At 39.1% G+C, this 24,452-nt stretch overlaps 1 protein-coding gene across 4 annotated transcripts in view; it reads left to right on the forward strand.

The window, feature by feature from the left end:
- The window catches only part of Katnal2 (katanin p60 subunit A-like 2), an 82,016-nt gene that overhangs the window by 53,841 nt on the left and 3,723 nt on the right, over positions 1–24,452 (forward strand). For all 4 annotated transcript variants that reach the window (XM_005372884.2, XM_013510499.1, XM_013510502.1 and 1 more), the window contains 5 exons: positions 2,734–2,832; positions 4,360–4,423; positions 4,621–4,739; positions 9,063–9,154; positions 12,020–12,130. In XM_005372884.2, coding sequence (XP_005372941.1) covers positions 2,734–2,832; positions 4,360–4,423; positions 4,621–4,739; positions 9,063–9,154; positions 12,020–12,130 — 485 coding nt within the window. The remainder of the gene's footprint in view (positions 1–2,733; positions 2,833–4,359; positions 4,424–4,620; positions 4,740–9,062; positions 9,155–12,019; positions 12,131–24,452) is intronic.

Raw genomic sequence — 24,452 nt, forward strand, 5'->3', positions numbered from 1 at the left:
AAAGTGCCCCCACTTGCAAAGGCACTCATATTGTTTAGAGGCACAATAATGCATGATAAATAAATTATAGAATCATAAAACTACAATATAAAAAGCCCACCATCTCACTATAGAGGCCAAGAAAACAGAGAGAAAAAGACTTAGAAAGGAAAGGACAGGTGAAAAGTTGTATAGCAGGGCCCACAGTCAATGAAAGAAGCCTCTTACAGAAGCAAAGAGTGTGCTTGCTTCTTGTTTAAAAGAGTGAAAGACCAGAAAGAGGTGAGGGTCTGATGATAATTTCATAATGAGAAATTTCTATGAAAAACAAGATTGTTAGGAGATTCTACCACCCACAGTGCAGATTTTTCAAGCTTGTGCCCTGGAATCTAAAAGCAGTGAGGCTTAACAGTTAATGACATAGGCTTTGGAATTAACTGACCTGCCTTTGATTTCTGCATCCTTCTTTCTCTAGCTGTGTGAGCTTGGTCAAGTTTCTTAGGATTAGACTCGGAGCTAGAGAATATTTTTCTAATTTCTATTAATTTCTTGCTTGAGGGCTGATCTCATATTTGAAGGCAAGATCAGAAAGATGATCTAAAAACACACTGGCGGTCCAAGGAAGTAAGTGCCCCAGCATCCCTACTAAGTTTGGCAACTGCCCATTGCTAACCCACACTGTGTCAGGCACATGCAAAAGGATGAGAACATAAAGGGGGAACAGAGTAGACACAGTCCTTGCCTGTAAGAATTTCTGGTTGTATGGGCACATAGGAATTTGAGAGCATTGAAGGAGGGGTGTTTTTCACCAAAGTGTGGCTAAAGTGCTAGGAAAGAAGATACACTAGAAAGACCTCCTTGAGAAAGGGTGAAAGGCCCTGGGAGCTGAGGCACATGCAGTGAAATTGAGCAGTTTGTGCACACTCGTGGTGAGCCAAACAAGAGGCAGGGAGTGTTGGGTTATAGGACTGGATAGAGGCAGTGTTCCTGAGGAAGGGCCCTGGGCAGTCCTTGGGACTACACGTTGGCTGCTAGAAGTAAGGTACTTTTGAATAGTGTCCCTCAGGGAGTGAGGTCATCCAATGTGCTTGTAGATAGTTTGTTATTCTAGTGACAGTGAGATGGACGGATGGCAAAGCAATGGAGAAGGGGGGCCAGTGTGATGAGGTGTTCACCTGTGGGAGGGGATAAATGATTGAGCCTGGCTATGGTGGCTGGGATGCAGAAGAGAGGCGAGCAAGATCTTTTTTATGCCCACCAAAATCAATAGTCTCATTACCATTTTTGCAAAAGGATAATGTGACTAAATATAGAACCATAGACTGGAAGCAACCTGAAAAGATTCTTATGAAATCTTCTCCACAGTATCATGGGAGGCAGTCATTCAGCCCTTGCTTGAACGCTTCGAACATTGAGTAGATCACTATGAGGCAGTCTTGTGGAGTTCTGACTGATAACTGTGGAATGATGAAAAAGAACTTTGGATTGGGGAATTAAACATTAGTTTGTGGAACTCAGTGTCAATTTTAAAATACAGTTATCTATGCTGGTTTGAATACTAAGATAGATGAATCCTCTTTGCAGGCCAAGATTTCCCTAAGACAAAGCGTAATAAGAATGCAAATGGCTGGGGGGCTTGCATGTAGACCTACATGTAAAGGTCGGTGGGTTCTCTCAAGATTTTGGGAGATTGAGTCCTCTTTCTGGCATCTTGTTCAAGAATGGATGATGTATGTTGTGGATAACCTAAATCACTGCTATAGTTTCCCTCATAAAAGTGGAACTCCTGTGCTGGAGGCACTGGACAGAGGGCAGACAGGTGTAAGACACTGTAACACTGCACTGGCTATTTAAAAATGTACTTTGATACTTTGGAACATGTATGTATATTATTTCCTTTAAAATTAAATAAATGTAGTTTCTAGATTTGTTCTGTATGTAGTCACTCAGAGTAACTTCAGAAAGGGGGCTTTTATTTATTTATTTATTTATTTATTTATTTATTTATTTATGGATGTAACACTCTAGGCATCATTTGCCTGAAATAGCTCCTACTGAGAAAGGCCCCCGAGTGACTGTTCTGAGGCGTCTAGTGAAATTGAAGCTTGGGAAGTGTAAATTAGTTATCAGTAAAAGCTGCATTAATGGATTACCCTAGATGGTTGCTACAGGGCTCTGTGATAAGGGGGAAAACTGCACTTTTGTTCAGTAGTCGGCTTTCTTGAATTTTGCAGAAGCAATTGCTCCTGCTGGAAGTAGGGAGTGGTCACTAGGGAAAAGAGAGAAATTGGTTTCAGAGGAGCATTATCTCTTTTATGCAACAAATTAAGAAAGTGTTTGCCAGATCAAAGAGCAAAAGACAAGCCAGATTCCAGCAAGGAACTATGTTTCATAGTAAAAACTAACGTAATTTGAAGGCATATTCTGCAGCTTCTTTGATTATGGCTATAAATCAGCATGGTTTGCTATTGACTGAGGACAGGTAAAATTCGTTGTTATGCAATTTTTCTCTCTTCTTAAAAATACCATATTACATCACCAGTATCTTCTTTGGAAAAATCCTTGAATATTTTCATGCTATCCCTTTGATGAACCCAAAACATAATCTGTACATATGCATATATCTAATATGAAAAGTTTTTATCACCAGCACTTTGTGTCTTATTGTAAGTCAATTACTCTACTGTTCTTGTGTTTATTACAGTTGTGGAGGAAAACATTAATTTTAACAAAATGATCAAATGTGCATTGCAGGACATTTACCTCCATAATCCAAACATAAAATGGGATGACATTATTGGACTGGATGCAGCCAAGCAGTTAGTCAAAGAAGCCGTTGTATATCCTATCAGGGTAAGGATGGGGAGCCCCTCGGGGGTTATTTCTGTTCATGATCCACCGGACAAGCTGTGTGTCACATACCCATCAGCAAGGGAAGGACAGTAGGACTTCCTGTCCACAAGTTAACTTTTTGTCTGTGTCACAACATTTCGTCAACACCAGAGCATCAAGTCTAGTTCATTCTAGACAATTTAAAATCATGTTTCTTTTTGGTTCAAGACGGGTCTCTGCTCAACATAGCTTAAGAGCTAAACTCTGTTGCATAAATTTGATTTATCAGCTACTACACATTGGTCCAAATTAGCCGCTTTTCTTAAAAATGCCCTTACTGTAGTAGAAACAGGAGTGTAGGAGAGGACCTTTCACTCTGTTTTTGTAGATCTTCTCTCATACCCAGCCCTGAACACCTAGGCTGGTTGTGAAGAACACACAGCCTTCCAGGGCAGTGGACAGTGGACGAGCATGCGGTGCTTATTACTTATTCCCAACAAATTTCCGCATGACTCAAAAACCAGGCAGAAAAATAGAAAAACAATACTTTCCGTCTTTGGTTTATACATGGGGTGATGAGAATGTCAGTGTATGACATTGTTTTTGCTGTATAACCCCACAACTTAATGCTTTAAAACAACACTCATTTATTCCTTTGTCATTCTATGGGTAGGCGATTTGGGATGGATTCAGCTGGGTTGGCTCATCTCTTTTTCATGTGGTGTTATTGGTCTAGCTGGGGCATCAACCAGAGTGGCTGGGTAATTTGGATAAATGGGACAGCTAAGGTCATTCTCTACTTGGTTTCTCATCCGCTAGCAGGAAAGTCCAGTCCTGTTCACACAGGCTTCCCAGAAAGAGCAAGGGTACGATCTAATTTATAAGCATATTCTCTCTCTCTTTTCCTCTCTCTTTCTCTCCCTCCCTCTTCCCCTTTCCCTCTTTCCCTCTCTCCTCTTTCACTCTTTCCTCTCTCCCGCTCTTCTCTCTTTCTTTCTCTCTCTCCCCGTCTCTGTCTTCTCTTCTCTCTTCTCTCCTCTCTTCTCTCTCTCTCCTTTTCTCATCTCTGTCTCTGTCTCTCTCTCTGTGCTGGTACTAGGGATTGAAGCCAAGTCTTCACGCTCAGTTAAATCTCCAGCCCTTTAATTTTTTTTGTTTTTGTTTTTTTAACCTTAAGGAAAGGTCTTAATAGTTGCTAAAGGACTCTTAGCAGCTTGGTGAGGACCTGTTTCAAGAGGAAAAAAAGGCTTGGGATGTAGCTTACAGGTAGAGTGCCCTTGGATTTGATCCCCCATATACACCCCACAACACATTGCTATTTTAAGAACTCACAGACATGAAGTCAGGCATTCAAGCATTTATATCTAGTGTGACTGTATAATTACTACAAATAAAATATATGCAGAAAAGCAGAGCTTGGACTAAAAAGGTAGTACTGAGTTGTAGACCTGGACTATGGTTTTTTCTAGCATTACTAGCTTGCTATGCTAAGGGCATACAGTCTGATGTATTGATACCAAAGCTCAACATTGTTCTTTGTTTACATAGTATCCACAGCTGTTTACAGGAATTCTTTCCCCCTGGAAAGGTCTCCTGCTTTATGGCCCTCCAGGTAAATGTTACCTTTCTATTTCCGTGTGGTAGTAAGTGTGTATGCATGGAGGGTGAGAGGCCCCTTCTGGTTTCAGTCCAAGACTGGGGTGAATGGCAGCTGAGCAACTACTCCCTCCTCCCAAGTAAGACTGACTTCTGTCTGTAGGAAGGAGAATGGAGTTTAAGAGCCTCTTCATATTTGTCCTGTATCTCTAGGTACAGGAAAGACTTTACTGGCTAAAGCTGTTGCCACTGAGTGCAAAACAACCTTCTTTAACATTTCTGCATCCACTATTGTCAGCAAATGGAGAGGGGATTCGGAAAAACTTGTTCGGGTAGGAATTCTTCCTATTTTTTAAAAAAATAAGTGCTGGCAGAATATAGTGGTACAAAATTATGTTAGAACTTACTTATTTTGGGATGATATATATGTTTGACTTTACAATGTATCTTGATTACCAAAAGCTTGGGAAAGGGCTTGACTACTGTATGTGGATATTAATCATGCCCCCATCAGCAAACCACGATCTCTTTTCTTTTGGAATTTTACCAACAGCTCTTTTCTGATTCACACAACTTAGAAATGGAAGCCAGGAGGAAAAATATCTCTGAAGTAGCTTATTTTTTTCTTTATTCAAGACATTAATTATTAAAAGCATCCAGTATATTAGGTTAACATTTACTGAGAGACTACTATAGTATGCCAGTCCCTACAATAAGTACTCTAAGGAAAAATTGAGAGACTTAAAATTTAATTATTCTTTCAGCTGCTCTGAGCAACTTTTTCTCCATAGTGCTCATAGCCTATAGGGTTTTTACCTTCCCTGAAAGTTTATCTTTATTATGTCTCATTCCTAGTCTATGGTGTATTTTACATTTTAAAATTTTACTTTATACAGTCACCTTAAGAGAATACCTGTTTATAATGTATGCAGTGTAAGGTGGATCCTTCCCAAAAATCCTGGCAAACTAATGCCTTCTGTAGAATAACTCATAAGAAAAAAAAATACTAAACTAATAGAAAATATTTTTTCTAAAAAATTACCTTAAAATATAACTCTGAAATTATGTTCCATTGGATGATTCATTTCCAGATTATGGCAGTTGGGGTGTTATAATGAAATATTTTTAAAGGAGTGATTGATTTACCTAAAATAACTTATGATGATTTTGATAGTTTTCAAGTTGTCTCAAGTATGTACATTTTTATAAATTTTCATCATCCCTTCAGGATTGTAATTTGTGAAAATATTCATTTACATCTTCTACTTTTTTGATCTTCATTTCGATCTAATTCAGTGTCAAGTTTAAAGGTGAGACTCATAGTTAACTGCTACTACATTTCTGCTTCCCATGGGATTCTGGTTAGCTGGATTTCAGCTAACTGAAATTTTTAGCAGCCTGAGACTTTCTTTGGGGCATTTCATTTCTGTGAGCTGTGTAACAACTAAGCCCTTAAAAGATGCCCAGAGTTAGATCAGACTAATCTCCTGTCATGAAAAATGCTGTTTAGAACCATGAGCACCAGACGTTGCAAAGTGCTCAAAGAATGATCAGTTATGGTTTCTAGACAGGACTCAACTAGGCAGAGAAATAAATTCAGATATTTATTTTATGAATATTATTTTTGTGGTGCTGGGGGATTGAATTTAGCGCCCTAGCAGTGAGCTATACTTACAGCACCACCTTTTTTAAATTTTGAGGTAAGGCTCTCTAAATTGGCTAGGCTGTGTTTGAATTTGCACCTCTTCTGCCTCAGCCTCCCAAGGGCTAGGATTACAGACATCTGTCATTCCATCTGATTTTATGAATGCTCTTAGCAGAGATTGAAGCTAAATGAATTTTATTGTTTAATGTTAAATGGCTCAAAAAATCAGTTAGCAAGAAATCTATATTCTTTATGAGCATTTTCTTTAACTAAAGTTTCCACCTGCTTCAGTAATATTTTGTTAGAATTCTAAAAGTGAGGAAATGATTCTCCCTGTATCCTCCCCATATCATGTATTTAAAAGTAACTAGCTTTTATTAAAAAAAAGTTACAAAAGGAGATATAAATCTCTTAGCCCTCTCTCCAGAGACACCTACCATTAACTGTTCTTGGTATAGCCTTTCAGAACATTTATTTATAGTTATTTAGCATTAGTAAGTGTGTATTTCCATTTCTTTTTAAGTGGAAACAGGGGGGCTGGGGATTTAGCTTAGTGGCACAGCGCCTGCCTGGCAAGTGTAAGATCGTGAGTTTGATTCCTGGTCCTGGAAGAAAAACAAAAAAACAAAAAACCAAAAATAAGTGGAAACAGGGCATACTGTACAACACCTTTTATTCTTTTTCCCTCCACTTAATAATATAACTTAGTGTTTGAGACAGTTATAGACAGACAAAACATATTCTTTAACATGGCTTTAAAGTTTTATAGTTTTTTATGGCATGGATGTACCAAAATATATTTAACTAGTGGGGTTTTTTTGATGGGCATTTAGGTTGTTTCCAGTCTCTTGCTATTATGAACAGAATTAAAGAGGATAGTCTTCAATATAGATATCTCTGTATTTGTAATATTATAGGACAACTTCTATGAAGCAGAACTGCTAGGTAATTGTGTAATCTCAAAAATTTTTAAAAATCTTTCCCATTCTGATAACAAATAGTAATATTTGAATGACTGAATGACCATTTCAGTATTTCAGTGTTTATATGTACATTCCTTTGACTTGGAATTTAAACACTTTTTCATAAGTTTAAGAGATATTTCTATTTCTATGTAATGCATTTTATTTGAATATTTGAAAAAATAATTTAAGAAGAAACAGGTAACCTCTGCCAATCCAAAAGGATCTCATCTCATTTCCTTTAAGAAAACAACTTATTTTCTCCTTTTTTCGAAATCTTGGAGTGAATCTCACCTGGAAAATCTTGGTCATGCTGTCAAATTCCTTCCTATAAGTTTTCAGATAAAGAAAGACCTGTAGGACCTTCTCCTAAATCAGAGAAGCTTTTTCTACCATTTGTTTCTCTTTCTATTCTGATTAAAGAGTTATTTATAGGGAAGCTTTGAGTAATGATCCTCCATCCCCTCCTCAAATTCATGCCTCTTAGGAGTTGAACACTATTGAATAGTTGAGAGATCATTTTAGCAAATGCATACACCTGTTGATGCTTAACGTCTTTTATCATCCCCTCCCTCAAACTGCATGATTTAACTTCCTTCAAGTACCTCTGAAAATTTCAGACTAATGCTTCTGGAAGCACTTACTCAGGATTCTATTTATTCTCTGGGAGTGGAAAGAGCAATGATGTGGGCAATTTGGAGGTCTAGGCTCTAGACGTAGTTGTCCTTCTGACTGGAAGTTTAGACTAGAAGAGATTCCTGGTCTCCTATACTTGATTGAGCACCTTAAAAATGTGTAGGGTTCTAATAGAGGCTTCTAATATTCTATTTTCATTGGGTAGATTGCTGCTGCTGCTGCTGTAGTCACCCTTAATTTCAGATATGCTTGGGCTTTGGGAGCAAAGTCTTTTGGTAGGTGATCTTCATTCTAAAAGGCATTTGTGATAAGTGTCCTAGCATTGTTCTTGTTCTCTCCAGTCATTAGACAAAGCTAATTGTTCCAAACATGAATTCTGTGAAAGGAACATACTAATACATGATCTTAGATGCCCACTCCAACACCCTGGCCTGTGAAGGATAACCTGCTGCTATTCCTGGGAGCCACAATCCACCTTTTTCTGAGCCCTTCCCCTTTTATTTGTTCGGTGAAACTTTGCTAGTGCTAAGTGACATGGAGAATAAATCCCCCATGGCTATTAAAGCATCTCTTATTCCTTTCTAAATCTCTACTGTTTTCTCCGATCAACCGGTGAAGAATTGAATATGGTGCTCAAGAGATCAGTTTCAGGGTTTAAGAAAAAAAGGTTTAGATTTTTATACTCTGTTCATCACCACCAAGTCTCCCTTTAGAGCTCTTTATTTTGTTTTTATGTTTGTTCTTTTGCTGGTTGCTTTCCTGTTCTTGTTCAGTTTATGTTTTATTCTGGAAAAGAACACATTATTTGGTCAAAAATTGTCTTCAAATACCTGAGTTTACCAAGCAGCAGAGTTGGGGTGGGGTGAGAACACAGTGCAACAGTTTGGGGAGCAGAAAGTGGCAACAGTTTTTGACATTATTACCCATGACTGGAACCCTATCCTTCCTCTAAATTACTTCTAAGAATAATTTTTGTATTGTGCTGAACTTTCCTAATAAGGGAAAGATCATCAAATGATTTTTTACCTAGTGAGGCTTTTTGTATCCACATACCACCTGTTTTTGGCAGGGTGTCTTCAGGCTTAACTAGCCAGCTGAAAGCATGGGAACTGAATTTTATCTTAAGCTCTGCCATTTATGATGAGTAACCTTAGACTAACCACCTGCTCTCTCTGGCTCTAATTTTATCTAGTGATAAATGGAAATAATTGGACCATCTAAGCCCCTGGGGTGATCATAGAAAAAAATAGTGGTAATAATTATAAAGTTACTGTGATATTACAGAATATAGAATGAATGCTTATTATAGTCATTCTTGGCTTTTAATCTCTGGGAACACCTGAGGATTTAAATATATGATGAGGACTTTAAGTGTATGAGTTTGAACATGCCCCTGCTTTTCCTCCACCCAGGTGCTATTTGAACTTGCCCGCTATCATGCACCCTCTACCATCTTCCTGGACGAACTGGAGTCGGTGATGAGTCAGAGAGGCACCGCTCCCGGGTAACCGATGAGTTTTTTTGGTCATCATTTCTCCCCTTTTGTAAGTGTGTTTGATGGTCGGAAGCCCATCGACATTTACCAGCAGAATGAGCCTATTAATAAGCCCACAAATCTTCTGCAGACACACGGAAAGGTCTTTAAATTAGATCCTCTTAACTGAATAGCTGATTTAAGTAGTTTTTATAACCGGAGGAAATGCCATCCTCCCTCCCCTCCACCCCCGAAGAGTGGTTTTCAGACCCTCGGATCATCCAGCCCCAGAATCCCAGGTTGCCATAACAGTCCTGCTAGCTCAAAATACCTGCCTGTGATGGCCTCTTCTGGAGCCAGACGGCTGCTCCTGGGACAGGGCTTGTCCACTGAACCATTCATTGCAATGGACAGAGTCCGTATGTCACTCCCTCCTAGTGGTCCTCCAGAGTATGTGAGGCCAGGAAGCCACAACTTCTCTGACCTCAGGTTATGGCTCAGTATGTCAGGTTTTAAATATGTCACATAGGTTATTTCTAAAGATTAAGTGTCCCCAGCAGGAAGAAATACTTCTCAGACTGATAAGCCTTCTGTTTATGCTTTCAAAAGGCCAAGTAGGGTTTCTTTCTTTCTTTCTTTCTTTTTGCTCGATTTTAAGACTGACTTTCTATCTTGTTCAGAGGTGTTTTTTAAAGAAATTTTTAGCAGGATGTGGTGGCACACACCTGTAATCCCAGCACTCAGGAGGCTGAGGCAGGAGGATTGCTGCAAGTTTGAGGCCAGCCTAGGCTACAAAGTGACTTCAAGGCCAGCCTGAACTGCAAAGCAAAACCCTGTCTCAAAAAAAAAAAAAAAGAAAAATAAATTTTTACTAAATTTGGCAACTGTGGCTTAAAAAAAAATTCAGATTTTGAAAATCTCAACACAGCTGCATTTATTAGTGACTTTTCATGGTCTGTTGTTAAGGCAGAACTAACAGTTATAAAAAGTAAGTAATTTGTTTGTTGGGTGTATAACTAGAATACAATTTATGGAATTTTACTCATTGGAAACCATTTTCCCAGGAGGGAAAAACAAGCACAAGGGGAGACCTAAGTCAGATGAGGTTTATACAATTCATTAAAATGTAACATTTTTCAGGGCTTAACAGTTGTGGGCTACAGTACTTTTTCTCCCTATGCTGAGTTTGATAGAGGCAAACAATTGCACACTAGCTGGGGGGTCCCCTGACTATTCTGGAAGTCATTCTCTGCAAAGACATGGCTGATCTCTTCCTGATGACCTGTGCACTGGTTCTTAGGTTTACTTTGTTGATTTTTCTCCCTTGGGTTTTCCACAGGTTTGTTGATTGGACCAACATGGGAGCCTTGCCATCCTTGAGAGGACTCCAGGCTTGCCCTGCATTCTGGTTTCCTTGTCTTAAATTTCAGGCTATAAATGTAGTCTTTAAGTGATCCGGGAATAAGGGCAGGTGCTTTGAAGTTTTCTTGGATCATAATGTGTTACAAAATCATGCTTGTGTGCAAATGCTAAATACACATAGAACTATACTGTGAGAGAGTATGCTGTCTTAGAAAATGATAGGTGGGTGTTAAGGGCCATAGATCTAAAAAGCTATGTACATGTTGAGCACCTTCAATCTGAAAATCCAATATCTGAAGCATTCCAAATTTGCAACTTCTTGTGTGATGACATGACACTCTATGTGAAAATCTCACACCATTAAAATTTGTTTCAGTACGTAAACTTATTTAAAATATTGCACACATGAACTTTAATTTCTGTGTATAAGGTCTATATGAAACATAAGCTAATTTCATGCTTATACACCCACGTACACCTTCAGTTCCGTGTCATTGTCTTGCTTCTCATTAGAAGACAGTGAAACTGATTAAGTATATTACAAAATGTGATAAAAAAGTGAATGATTAATTTTTTTTTAAAATTTATTACAGGAAAAGTTACATTGCCTTTAATCCCTCTCAAAATACGCTCCTCTGCTGGAAACACGCTTATTTCATCATTCCTGCTACTTTCTTAAGCAGTTCTGGAAGTTCTTTCTTATCTTTAGTTGTGCTGTCGTGGTTGCCTCAATATTGTGAAAAACATTTAATTTTTCACTTTGGGAAAAAGCCAAGAGTCACACAGTCCCAGAGGCAGTGAATAAGGTGGATGAAGACACATGTTGATGTTTTTATTTGACAGAAATTACTGTAAACATTTTGAATTGCTTCAGGACATCGAGGCAGCCACAATGGCACAACTTAAAGGCACTCACAAAGGAGCACTTGTAGAACTGCTTCAGAAAGTGGCAAGAAGAAGGGAATAACTGTGATTGAACTGAGAGGGAGGATTGTGAGGAGGATTAATGCCAATGTGTCTTTTAGTGTAATAATTTTTTAAAATTTAAACATCTAGTTTAGGATTACAAAATAGAAAGTGATATTGTGTTGTACCAAAAAATGCATTCTATTTTATGATCATACCTTATAGTTTATCTCACTTAACATTTTAGAGGTATAAGAAGAAATACTGTGTGAACGAACTTGTGTGCATACTATGTAAATGAAAGCAATCATTCTCAATTATGCCATTGTTTAATGGGTATATAATGCTGCAGATAGACACAACTGGGTTAGATTTAACATACCAGTGACACTCAGGTATTTTCTAGTTCATTGTCAACCTTAGATTTTCTTTTAAATAACATCTATATTTATTTTCTTTCTACACCTTCCTATATGAAAATACTGTAATACCATATTGTTTGCTTTCTCTAAGTCTAGTATGAGTGGCTCCATCTGCGGTCAAAACAGAGCTCTTTCCCCGGTCACTTTTGTGTGAGGGCAAAGGCTCCACCACTTGAAGGAATCACATCTCCTTGTCTCTCTGCAGAGGAGAACATGAAGGCAGCCTGCGGATGAAGACAGAGTTATTGGTGCAGATGGATGGGCTGGCACGCTCAGAGGAGCTTGTATTTGTCTTAGCAGCATCTAACCTGCCATGGTAAGAGATCAAGAATGTGCATGTTAGACATATTTTCTTGAGCCACCAAATACAGATGAAGATTTTATAGTGACCACTTTAGGTAAAGCCTAGATATTTGGTTCCAGCTCTATGAGGTTAATTTGAAACGTTACTGTTCATGTCCCCAATCTCTGCTCTCTATACCATGAAAAAATCTGCCTTGATACAACACAGGCCAGGGTTACCACTGGCAGTATTTAAAATAAATATTTTGAGTTTAAAGCTCAATTGGGTGAATCAGTTCTCTATATCATCTGCATCCACAGAGTCAACCAACTTCAGATCGAAAATAGTTAAAAGAATTGTGTCTGGATTGAATGTGTATGTACTTTTTCCCTCTTGTCATCATTTCCTAAACAATACACTATTTCCTAGCATGCACATTGTAAGTAATCTAGAAATGATTTAAAGTATACAGAAGGATGTACAAAGATTCGGTGCTAATGCTAAGCCGTGGTATAGAAGGGACTTGAACATCTTCAAATTTTGGTATCCATGGTGGTGGGATCATGGAGCCAGCCCTCCCAATCCTCTCAGGGATTGCTGTACTAGGTTCAAATTCAGCAGAACTTTGGTACAGAACTCTAAAATGCTTAAAAATCTCCATGTGACAAAGAATATTCCAGAAATAATGTTTGAATTATATCAGTATTAAAATTAAACTTTTTTAAGTTAAGAGGAAAATCTTTTTCTTAAGTGCAGAAATAGAAAGCTAAATAATCTCTAATTGAAAATATAATCTACACTCAGCATCTTTTATTCAAACTATATCCCAGAATGACTTAAAAACAATTCTAGAAGTAGAACTGGGAAATAAGAGATGTTGATTAGGGAAAAACAATATCTACTTGGAGAATATATTTTGAAATAATTGTAATCCCTTTATAATTCTAAGAATAATTTTCACATGCATATTTTTTTAGAGCCACACATGAGGCAAGAGACAGATAAGGGAAACAGTGCTATTTCCATTCTCAAAGGGAAACCAAAATCAAGAAAGGTAAATCCACCCAAAGTCAACAGCAGTCTTTTTTTTTTTTTTTGATACCAAGAATCAAAATCAATAGCAGTCTTGCAACAGAGCTCAGACTTGTGACTTCCTCCCACTACCCCAACCCAGTATCTCTTTCTACATTCAAAAATGAAAAAAGAAAATCTTCTGTCACTTTTTTTTTTTTTTTTTTTTTTTTGGTTTTTCTCCGGTACCGGGAACCGAACTCACGACCTTGCGCTTGCCAGGCAGGCGCTTTGCCGCTGAGCTAAATCCCCAGCCCCTCTTCTGTCACTTGTGTTGACCATCTGGGTTCCAAACAAGAGGTCGCTGAGAAGAAATTATGATGCTTATGTGCAATCTGTTGTTTTAAATAGATTCATTATTTAAACCTGGCTCCACCTCCCTGTGCATTTATCAGGTGGTCAGCATTTTACATTGTGAAGACAGATATTTATGCACAATATTAAAGTAGAGTTCAGAGAAGCACTATTTAAATGTGTTAAATAAAATGTAAATTACTGGAGGCCATTGTTTTGGACTAAGCTCCTGTGTGGGACCCCAGTGTACCAAACTACAAATCCAGATGGAGTCACTCATGCTAATTTCATTTCACTAAATCAAACTAAATTGTTATCTGAACTTCTAGGGAATCAGGAAAGCTATTAACCCAAATACCCAAACAGGTTAGTTTCTTTTTTTGTTGTTGTTTTATTTTAAAGACAGTAGTAAATGAGAAATAAACAAACAAAAAAATAGAACAGTAGCAGCATACCAGTATCATGAACATAAACAAATCAGAGCAAGATCATTCAAAGTGATACAAGTCTAAAGATAAAATAATCCGAATCAACAGTGGTTGTTACATTACATATCGCTATCCTCAACTACATTGCTCAGATTACCAGAAGGAAGAATGAAAGATTGCTCAAACCATTAAAGAGAATAAGAAAATAATTCTTCGATAAAACATTAGAGATAATACAGAGTATCACTAGACAAGATGGTAGGAGTTCACCATTGTAATTTCAGTGCATATTGTTACCTTCAAATCAGTTGCTCAGGCCACCAGACACAAGCATGCAAAATCGATCAGAACATAACAAATTGTAATCATTAACTGTTCATTTTAATATACCATCAGACATCAGCAATACAGTTATTGCAGCTATTCATATATATATTCATGTTTTGCCTGCCTTCTTTCTTTTTTCTTCTTTCCCTCATCCCAGTTGTTCCTTCCTTTGAGCAATTTCTTTCCCTTTCCTATCATCTATTGTATATTTTGAGTTTTACCTAGTCTTTCAGTTTCCTACACCAAGGAGTCAATATGATGTTTACACATCTGGGTCTGATTTATTTCACTTATGAGTATGATCTCTAGTTGCATCCATTTACATATAAAAGTCTTGAGGTTATCTTTTCTTATAGCTGAGTAATACTCCATTTTATAAAAATACCACATCTTTTTTATCCATTCCTCAGTAGATGGGCATCTGGGTTGTTTCCAAGATTTAGCTATAACAAATTCTGCTGCTATAAACATGGGTGCCCATATATCGCTGTGGTATGATGTTTTTAATTCTTCTGGGAAAATACCCAGAAGCGGGATACCTGGGTTAAGTGGGACCTCTAATCCTAACTTTGTGAGGTATCTCCATACTGATTTCCACAGTGGTTTTACAAATCTATACTCCCACCAGCAGTGGAGATGGTTTCCTTTTTCACCACAGCCTCTCCAGAATTTGTTATTGGTTGATTTCTTAATGATAGCCATTTTTTCTGGGGTGAGATTTATCTCAATGTTGTTTTAATTTGAATTCCTTGAATGACCAGTGATGTTGAAGGTGTGTTTGTAGTTGTGTCTGCACCTTCTAATCTGTTCCACTGATGTTCAGGTCTTTTTTTTTGCCAGTACCATGCTGATTTTATCACAGTAGCTTTGTAGTATAATTTCAAGTCAGGAGTTGTGATGCCACTTGACTTGCCTTTGTTTCCTAGGATTGCTTTTGCTATTCTGGGTCTCTTCTGGTTCCAGATGAAATTTAGGATTGTTTTCTCTAGGTCTGTGAGGTATACTAATGGTATTTATATTGGGATTGTATTGAATCTGTACAACAATTTTGGGAGTATGGCCATTTTCACAATATTGGTTCTTCTTATCCATGAGCAAGGAATATCTTTCCATTTGCTGAAATCCGCTTCTATCTCTTTTTTCAGAGTATTGTAATTTTCATTGTATAGATCTTTTGCTTCCTTTGTTAGATTTATTCCTAAGTATTTCATTTTTTAGATGCTATTATGAAAGGTGTGATTTCCCTTATTTCTCTCTCAGTGTGATTGTTGTTTGTGTACAGGAATGCTATTGATTTTTGAGTGCTGACTTTGTATCCAGCTACACTACTGAATTTGGTTATTAAATCTATAAGTCTTTTGGTAGAATTTTTGGGATCTTCTATGTAGAGTATCATATCATCTGTGAATAATGATAATTTCACTTCTTCCTTTCCTATGCTTATTCATTTCTCTCTTGTCTAATTGCTTTGGCTAATATTCCCAGAACTATATTGAATCGGAGTGATGACAGTGGACATCCTTGTCTTGTTCCTGATTTTAAAGTGAAAGCTCAGTTTTTGTCCATTTAGCATGATGTTGACTGTTGGTTTGTCATAGATGGCTTTTATCCAAGTGAGGTAAAGATCATCTATTCCTATTTTCTGTAGGGTTTTTATCATGAATGAGTGTTGGACCTTATCAGAAGTTTTTTCTGAGATGATCATGTGATTTTTGTCTTTGGCTCTATTGATATGGTGTATCACATTAATTGATTTGCATATATTGAACCATCCCTGCATTTCTGGGATGAATCCCACTTGGTCATGGTGTATAATCTGCTTGATGATTTGTCGCATTCTGTTTGCTAGTATTTTATTGAGAATTTTTGCATCTATATTCATTAGGGAGATTGGCCTGTAGTTTCTCTTTTTTGATTGGGTCTTTCTCTGATTTTGGTATCAGGGTAATGCTTGCTTCCAGGAATGAGTTAGGGAGAATTCCTTCCCTTTCAATTTCATTAAGTAGTTTGAGAAAAATTGGCATTAAATCTTCTCTAAATTTCTTGTAGAATTCAGCTGTGTATCCATAAGGACCTGGGCTTTTCTCTGGTGGTAAGTTTTTTATTACATTTTCAATTTTGTTGGCTGATATTGAGTTTTTCAGGATTTTTATGTCTTCTCCATTCAGCTTTGATAATTCATATGTATCTAGGAACCTGTCCATTTCCTCTGTGTTTTCCATCCTATGAGGAAAGAATACTCTTTATGAAGAACACTGGGACAGAACTTTTTCTTGGCTTCAAAGTCTTAGGTGAGGGAAATATTTATCTGATTCAAGCAGATGATATCTTTGAGGGAAATAACTAAATCACATTAGGCTAGTGAAGACTGGTCCTAAAATTCCCAAGAAATTTCTCACAGTTAGTAGTGATTTTCATCAGTAGCATCTCTCAGTGTACTGTTGTTTACTGCTTATTCACTTCCATTTCTCTGACACGTCCATTGTGTCCCCTGGGGCACAGCTGTTGTCTACCTTTTCTGCAGTGGAATGGTGAACTTCTGTCTAGGTCTATAGCATCACAGAGAAGGCAAAAAGGAAGCGAGAAATAACAGCTCATCTGTGTCATCTGATGTGTAAATAGACAATAAGAGGCATAAAAAATGTTGCATCTTTAATACTACCACTTAAAGTAATAGCCATGTAAGAAATTTAGTAAGTACAATTAGAGCTAATGACCACCTTGATTGTTGAATATTCACAAACTCATACCAAGGAGTCCAGAGGGAAACAGAGCACTGAACAGGGCCATTAAGACAAATGCCATCTCTAGATGTCTATTCAGCTCTACAAATAAGGATGCAGACTGCATGTGTGAAGCAAGCTGAAACTCACGTTTTTCATGATGCTTGCAGAAGAGCTAGAAATTCAGAAACCCTCTTAAAAATCACATGCTTGATATGACCAAAGTCTGGGTTAAAAAACCAAAAGCCGACATTTTTCCTTAACATTTAGAGAAAAACAAAGGAGCCAATTAGTACATTGGGATTGGAATGATCTTGATATTTTGGGGGAGATGGAGCATCAGCAGTGCGTCTCCGGTACCCTCTCCTTATTCTCTTTTTTTCAGCCAGATTTGAAACATCCCTGAAACAGTTGCTGACCTGGCTATCTTTCCATCACCCATGTAAACTGACTTCTTCCCAAATGGCTTCTCTCCTGTCTGGTGTGATGCTTCTATAGAAATAAATGTTTGTGATCAAAGAAATCAGTAGATGTAACCCCGGTTTTCTCCGCACTAAACCACAGGCTTTCTTGGTCTTCTGGGAGAGGCTGTTCTCTCTGAGTTCCTGCCTTTTAGCGTTGCACTTTGATTAACATCCCCTGAACATGCCCTCCCACAGGTCAGTCAGTGTTGTGCAAAGTGCAGGATCTAGTGGTCTGATATGTTTCAGAGATAGCAAGTTAGACATTCAACTGGTCTCCCCATGGCAGGTCTTCGCAGTGTCCTTAGGGTGCACTGTGTGTTGTGACTCCCACATAAGAAATGATAAAGCAGTACTTCCACACTTATTTGTCCCCCGCCTTCTTTCATTAAGGTCCAACTCACAAATCCAGTGTTTGTTTACAACCCTTTGGGAGACGTGTTAAGTCATTCCGACAAGATGAATGCATTTTCCAGTTCTGTCACTAGGGGGAGCAGGCTGTTCTTGGGACGTTTTTTCAACTGCGCAGATTAGCATTTCTAAATTGCAGATTTCTCCTATTGAGATAGTTGAGAATACAAAAAAAACTGCAGCACTGACCGTCATGTCATTCCTTAAGTGCTCGTATTTTTTATTCTTTTACCTCGTTATACATTTTAAACGTAGTTTATTTTACACTCTATCAACGGAGTATATTTTTGTTGTTTTTTCCTGCTGTCATTTGAGGTGGTAATTGTGTAATTTTAGATGATGAGCTCATATTAATGAAGTGGACTCTGTCTGTGAGAGTCTTGCATACATCCCTCCAGAGAAAAATATATGTTTGACTGTGTCAGGGTTTGAACCACTTTAAACTAAATTTCTCAGCTTGAAATATCTTGGGATTATGAACTATCAATGAAAAATCTCTTTACCCCAAGTGCAAGACAGTAGTGTTTCCCTGACGCTTTCCATTGCTAATGATTACATTTTCCTAACCTATGCTTCATAGCCTGCCTATGCCCTTAACTCCATTTTCCATCCTGAATGGGCCAAGGGTTTCCATGGTGTTCTAAATGAAACCTTTGAAACCTGAACGTTCTTGGAACCTACAGGCAGAAACCCCCAAATCAGCCATACCTTCATTTCCCACTACCCAGTCTCACTTTTCAGTTTCCTCTTCAGTTTTGGTCCTTGGGAATTTTGGTGCTGCTTCTCTATGAGATCAGTTGTACACAAAAAAGCACTTCCTGTAGTTAACTGAGCCTTTAAAGGAATCCTGTGGCAAGAGATTTCTGTGTATGTAGGGGTAGTTTTTATTTTGTTTTTTGTTTTAGAAATAGAGCCTTCCCATTTTTTCTCTTCAATTAGGTGATTTATTTGGCTGGTAAGAGCAATTGGGGAGTATGTCTTCTTTTTTGATATTGTAGTAACTAGAAGTAATTTTCATCCTTCATTATAAAGAAATGATGCTTTTAATCCACACATCAGTAGGACATAACTATGCTGCTTGCACCACTCTCTTTTCCTGAATTCCCTTTTCTCTTGGTTGTGAGCTCACTTCTCAGAAATGGGGGCTCGGGGACTACATCTTTCTAGTCATCTTAAGAAGCACTACCCAACCAAGTGAACTGGATGGCTTATCCCTAAAACACATTGTTCCCATAATTTTCACTAAAGATGATAGTACAGTATTTTATTCCCTTTGCTCAAGTTGGTGCAGCTTTTCTCAGTTTGATCTAAAGATGACTAATGGTAATTTTCCAGTGGCAATTTTCAGCAAAGCAGAATCACCTTCATAAATAACTCAAGGACTGAGGGCAGGCCATTTTATACAAAGCCAGTAGCTTTGCACCTAAAGTCCATTCATCCATCCACCTGAGTAGTATTTCCTGAGCACATAGAATATTGAATATTCTGCCTGAAGGGAGAAGGAATCTAAGACCTATGATCTATAATCCTTTGCCTCTGGAAGCTGGCAATTAAACTGGGCAATCATGAACTATAAACACAAATAAACCTGAGCTGAGGTATAGCCAGCACCAGGTCATTGGTACAGACAATAAGTAAAATAAAGTCACACAGGGAAAAGACAAAATTTTTTATCACAAATATTTTTACCAAAAAAGCCTTTATTTGGTACAGAGCACTTGATTTGGGCCTGTAAGAATGACTTGACTTTCGATAAATCTCTTTACACCAAGTGAGAGTTCCACATGAAGAAAAAAGATGGAGTAGAAACCCAGACTTTGGTTGGTATCATAGTTACTTATCTCATTGCTGAGACAAAATACCAGACATCCAAAGTTACAGCAGAAAATGTTTACTTAGCTCACAATTATAGAAGTTTCAGTCTATAATCAGCTGGCTCAAAGGCATGGTATGGTGGCGTGGCAGACAGGCATTGAAGAGGAGAAACAGTTCATGGTGGGCAGACTGTAGCAAAGCAACAGGGGGTGACCACAGCTCTTTCTAACCCTTATGTCTTATCCAGGCTACTTAGGACAAGTACCCTTAATCCTAGTGCCCTCGATCCCAGCACTGCACCACGAGTCAATCCTAGCATCACACACTTCGGATCCGGCCACCTCTGAAAAAGCCCCCACTTATGACTGCATGAGGCTTTGGAGGGGCTGTAAGGAAGGTTGTGAGGCAGAGACCAGCCAAGACTACCGGGCTGTGTAAAAGCAACATGGTATGGAATTTATTGTGCCTGGGCAGAGGCAGATAGAGGGCAAAAAGGGAAATCTGTCAGGAGCAGAGAAAAGTGGGCCTTTCTTTTTTAATATGGCTTCAAGGAAAGCCAGGAACATTAGGTTGGAAGATCTTAGTAAACTTCAGTGGTCAAAATTCTCTGGCTGTTTCATGCCTCGGTGGGCAAAGTCCTTGAGGTGTCCAGTGTGAATGCTTGGGTGTCTTTAGATGTCCAGCTGCTTGTAAGGTTCCATGTTCCACCTCACCTCTTTTAAGACATCCTGTGTTTGCCAAGAGCACCAGTGTTGAGCTGAGAACAGTGCCTCTGCTGGCAGACAGGTTGGGTATTGGGAGAGTCAGGTCCAAACTGAGCCTTACAGGGACATCTAGACATAAGCCATAACAGTTGGCAAAAGAGACTGAGAGATTGGCAAGCAGACCAGCTCAGTCGAAGTGGAAAATGTACAGGTAGCAGCCCACTGAAGAGTGGCTCACGGTGGAAGGCAAAGGAACCGTCAATGGCATCACTAATTCCCCATTATCTACTAAGGAACGTTACAATTCTTCATCTGCTCTTCAAAGGTTATCGTGACTGCCCTCTTCATGCTTATAGATGGACTGCAAGACTTTGCTTACAAAACTGAACTTTGCTTTTCTCTTACCATAAACAACATAATTTAACCTTAATATATTTTAACTACCAAAGGAACAAACATAGATCATGTTTGATATCTATATTCTGTAAGATTTGGAATGATCTCTTTTCCAAGAACCACACAGCTTAGCAGGGAAGGCTGGCCAAGGGCTAACAAAGGTGGCTTGGGGTCTTATGCAGGTACTCAGCTGGCCAGGTGCAAGGCGCTGTGGCTCACATAAGCTGTCAGTGTGGCTAGGGATGTTGTACAATTCACCCAGCAGTGGGCAGAAGGCTGCCAGGCCGGGCTCTGGGGCCTCTGTGCCTTCAGTGTGGTTCATATGCTTTATCAGTCCATGCTTGCTGGTCATTTTGCCTTCTCAGGTGATAAAAGTACCAAATAACTAGCAAGAAGCAGACAGAACAGAATAGCTAGTGTAAAGAATCAAAGCACACAGGGCAGGGATTTAGCTTAGTGGTAGAGTGCTCGCCTAGTCCTGATTTGGTCCCTAGCACCTCTCCCCCATGAAAATCAAAGTGCAGAAGCTGAGGGGAATGTTTTCTGGACACCGCAGGTTACATCTTTTATATAAATATATTGGCATAAAGAATGATTCTTGGGTACATTCCATTTGTCCTTTGTTTCCTCCCTTGTATGATTCTATTATTATTGATGTCATTAAAAGTGCATTCATCAGGCCTGGCTGTCAGAGAGTTGCACTTATTTTATGCCCACAAGCAGTTTGGAGGTAAATCTCTTGCTTTAGGGCATTAGTTGATCAATACAGACATCTATGGTGAAGGATTGTTTTCCCACCTCCCTCTACAGGACTTTGTTTTCCTAGAGCATTCTGGTCTTCCTATGAAGGAACCACTCTGGTTGGGATGGAGACAACAAAAAGTAGGCACTGTGGCTCACATACGCTGTCAGTGTGGCCAGGGATGTTGTACAGTTCGTCCAGCAGTGGGCAGAAGGCTGCCAGGCCAGGCTGTGGGGTCTCTGTGCCTTCAGTGTGGTTCATATGCCTTATCAATCCATGCTTGCTGGCTTGTCTCAACTGATGCTTGATACTTTCCGATACATCATCCTGTCTGTTTCATCTCCTTGCAGACAAGTTTTCCAGAGTCTCCATACCAGCTCTCCTACCAGAACTGCTTGTCTTCTGGACCTGCTACAGAGAGGAGAGCCAGGGCTCTTGCCTCACCACCTTGGATCTCCTGCTCTTTCTCTGGCAAACCCTCTTGTCCTTGGATCCCAGATTACCCCTTTGATTTGGTGCTTTCTTCCTTTGCAGAGTCCTCCAGTATTTTCCTGATAAAAGATACAGAAGTTAATTCTATTTTACACTTTGCATATTGAAAATATCTTCATTCTCTCTTCTAACTTCATTGATAGTTTCACCAAGATACAGATTTTTTCATGGGAAATTAGGTTTTCCTCAGAATTTTAAAGGCATTGCAATGTTTTCCTTTAAAATCTCACAATGCTGCTGAGAAGTCTGGGCTCCAGAACCTCACTGTGAGAGTGAGAGCCCCATGTCACATTCACTGGCTTTTGGGCCTCATGGAAGTTATTTAACCTTGCCTAGCCTCAGTTCCTCATCTTCAAAATGGAGTTAGCATTGTAGTGGATTGACAACTGGTGGTCAAATTATAACCCCCAGCTGAACTGAGTAAGTGCGGTGCTGGGTGTGGAAGGCCCACCTGGGGATTGTTGTCAGCAGTATAAGAGCAGAGCTGGAGAAGAAGTAAGGCAGTTGGGAACTGAGAAAGGCTGTTGGGAGCTGCTAGAAGTTGTAAGGAGCTGTTGGTTCTGTTGGAGGAGTTTGTCATGTTGGCTTTCCTGAGGAACTTGGCTGTTTTCATCCTCTGAGGAGCTTGGGACCTTGTTGGCTCTGAGAATGGCTTTGGTTAACCTTGGGGAAGCTCTGGTCCTCACTCTGATCATCGCTTCCTGGCTCTGGAGGGGAAGATGGTGCACTGCCAGTCTCCTGGAGAAGCTTGCTGCATTGGCTTATCTAATGAGAACTCAGCTGTCTTTATCGGAGAAGCTCAGGACCTCATTGTTGCTGAGGATGGCTGTGGTACTTTTCGGGGGAGCTCTGGTTCTTTCTTTGTGCATTGCTTTCTGGCTCCAGTGTAGGTCCCTCAGCCTGCTAGCACAGATCCTTCATCCTGTTGGCACAGACTTCCTAGATTCCACCACTGACCTTTGGGCCTTCTCAGCACAGATCCGTGAAACAGGCCTGCATGAGATATTATTATGAGCTCTAGGCCTCCAGTTGGATTCATGGGAGGCATTGTTATGAGCTCTAGGTCCTCAGCTGGACTCATGCAGGACATTTCTGTGGGATCCAGGCCCTCAGCTGGATTCTTTGGTCTCTACTGTGTGGACAGATTTCCTGCACTGTCTTGTATATGATTCTTTGGATGACTATTATAATCCTATAAAATATATGTCCTGTATTATATTGTTTCCCCTTGCAAAATAAATCCCCAAACCATAACAAGCACCTACTTAAATGAGACTTAAATGAATTAACATCTTTAAAATGACTAAAGCAGTGCCTGCCACTTAGTGCTATTTAAGCATTAGTTTTCATTAATATTTCAAATATACAAAAATATTTCCTAGAATTCCTGAGTCTTTCTTGCCCTACTCTCTGGGAGGCTTCTGCAGCTTTGTCTTCTTATATTTGGTTTCCCAAGTTGTATTTTTTTTCTCTGAATGTTATTTATAAATGGCATCCTGTTCTTGTTTCATGGGTGCAATATTTTCTTACATGTCTCTGAGAATAGTAATTTTTCAGTTTCCCTGAAGGATTCTGTTTCCTTCAGGATTCTTTTCTCTTGCTGATCACTTGCTTTGGACTCTATCTTCATGTTAGAGAAATTTCGTAGAGGTGGATCTCCTCTGCTGCCTGCTCATGTTTATAGGAGAGACACACACAGACACACAAATCCTGTGTGAAACTCTGTGCATGGGAAAAGGTTTGTTAACTGTGGGTGCCACATAGAAGGACTGGGCTGGGATATTGCTTTGGGGATCTCCCAATAGCAATGTCGCTTAATCTTTTTTCTTTGGCTGATCAAAGTGCCAGGGGGACATGCTTGCATTCTCCTGCCTGGAAAATAAAAGCTTGGCTGCCAGTGTTCTAGAGGCAGAAAGCTGGTTTCTCACTGCTTAATGAAGTAAGATTTTCATGTCCTCTTCCTGGTCTCAATATAGTACTCTATTCTTATCTGTGCCTGATGTTTCCCAGTCCAGAGACCCTCTGCCAGGGTAGGGGGAAAGCAATGCTTTCTGCCACTGAAGGTGGGGAAGAAATCTGTGATCTAATCATTTCTAAAAGACTTTCACTAATCTCATTATTTTCAACCCACCTTCACCTCAGCTGGAAAGTTACAAGATAATGTCAAACCCAAATCTCTTTGGGATCCTGTGATTCAAATCAAATTGTTTTTTAACTTTCTTTAGCAATCCTCTTCCCAGGTTTGGTATGTTGGATTTTACTTGCTGTTATGTTTTTCAGCTTTTAAATTTTCATTGCTACAAATTTTTCTATTGTCTTTGCTTTTGTAGGTTTATGCCATTTATAGACCCCTTTGGTGTTAGTTTACGGAGGCTTCAGGAGGAAGCAGAAGTGCTCACCACTTCAACTTTAAGTGTAGACTTATGTAAATTAAAGTTCACCAACAATGAAGTGTTTTGTTAACCCTTAATAACACATACGGCCTTATGTG

Source organism: Chinchilla lanigera, unplaced genomic scaffold (assembly GCF_000276665.1).
Source record: "Chinchilla lanigera isolate Chin_1 unplaced genomic scaffold, ChiLan1.0 scaffold00001, whole genome shotgun sequence".
Classification (NCBI taxonomy): domain Eukaryota; kingdom Metazoa; phylum Chordata; class Mammalia; order Rodentia; family Chinchillidae; genus Chinchilla; species Chinchilla lanigera.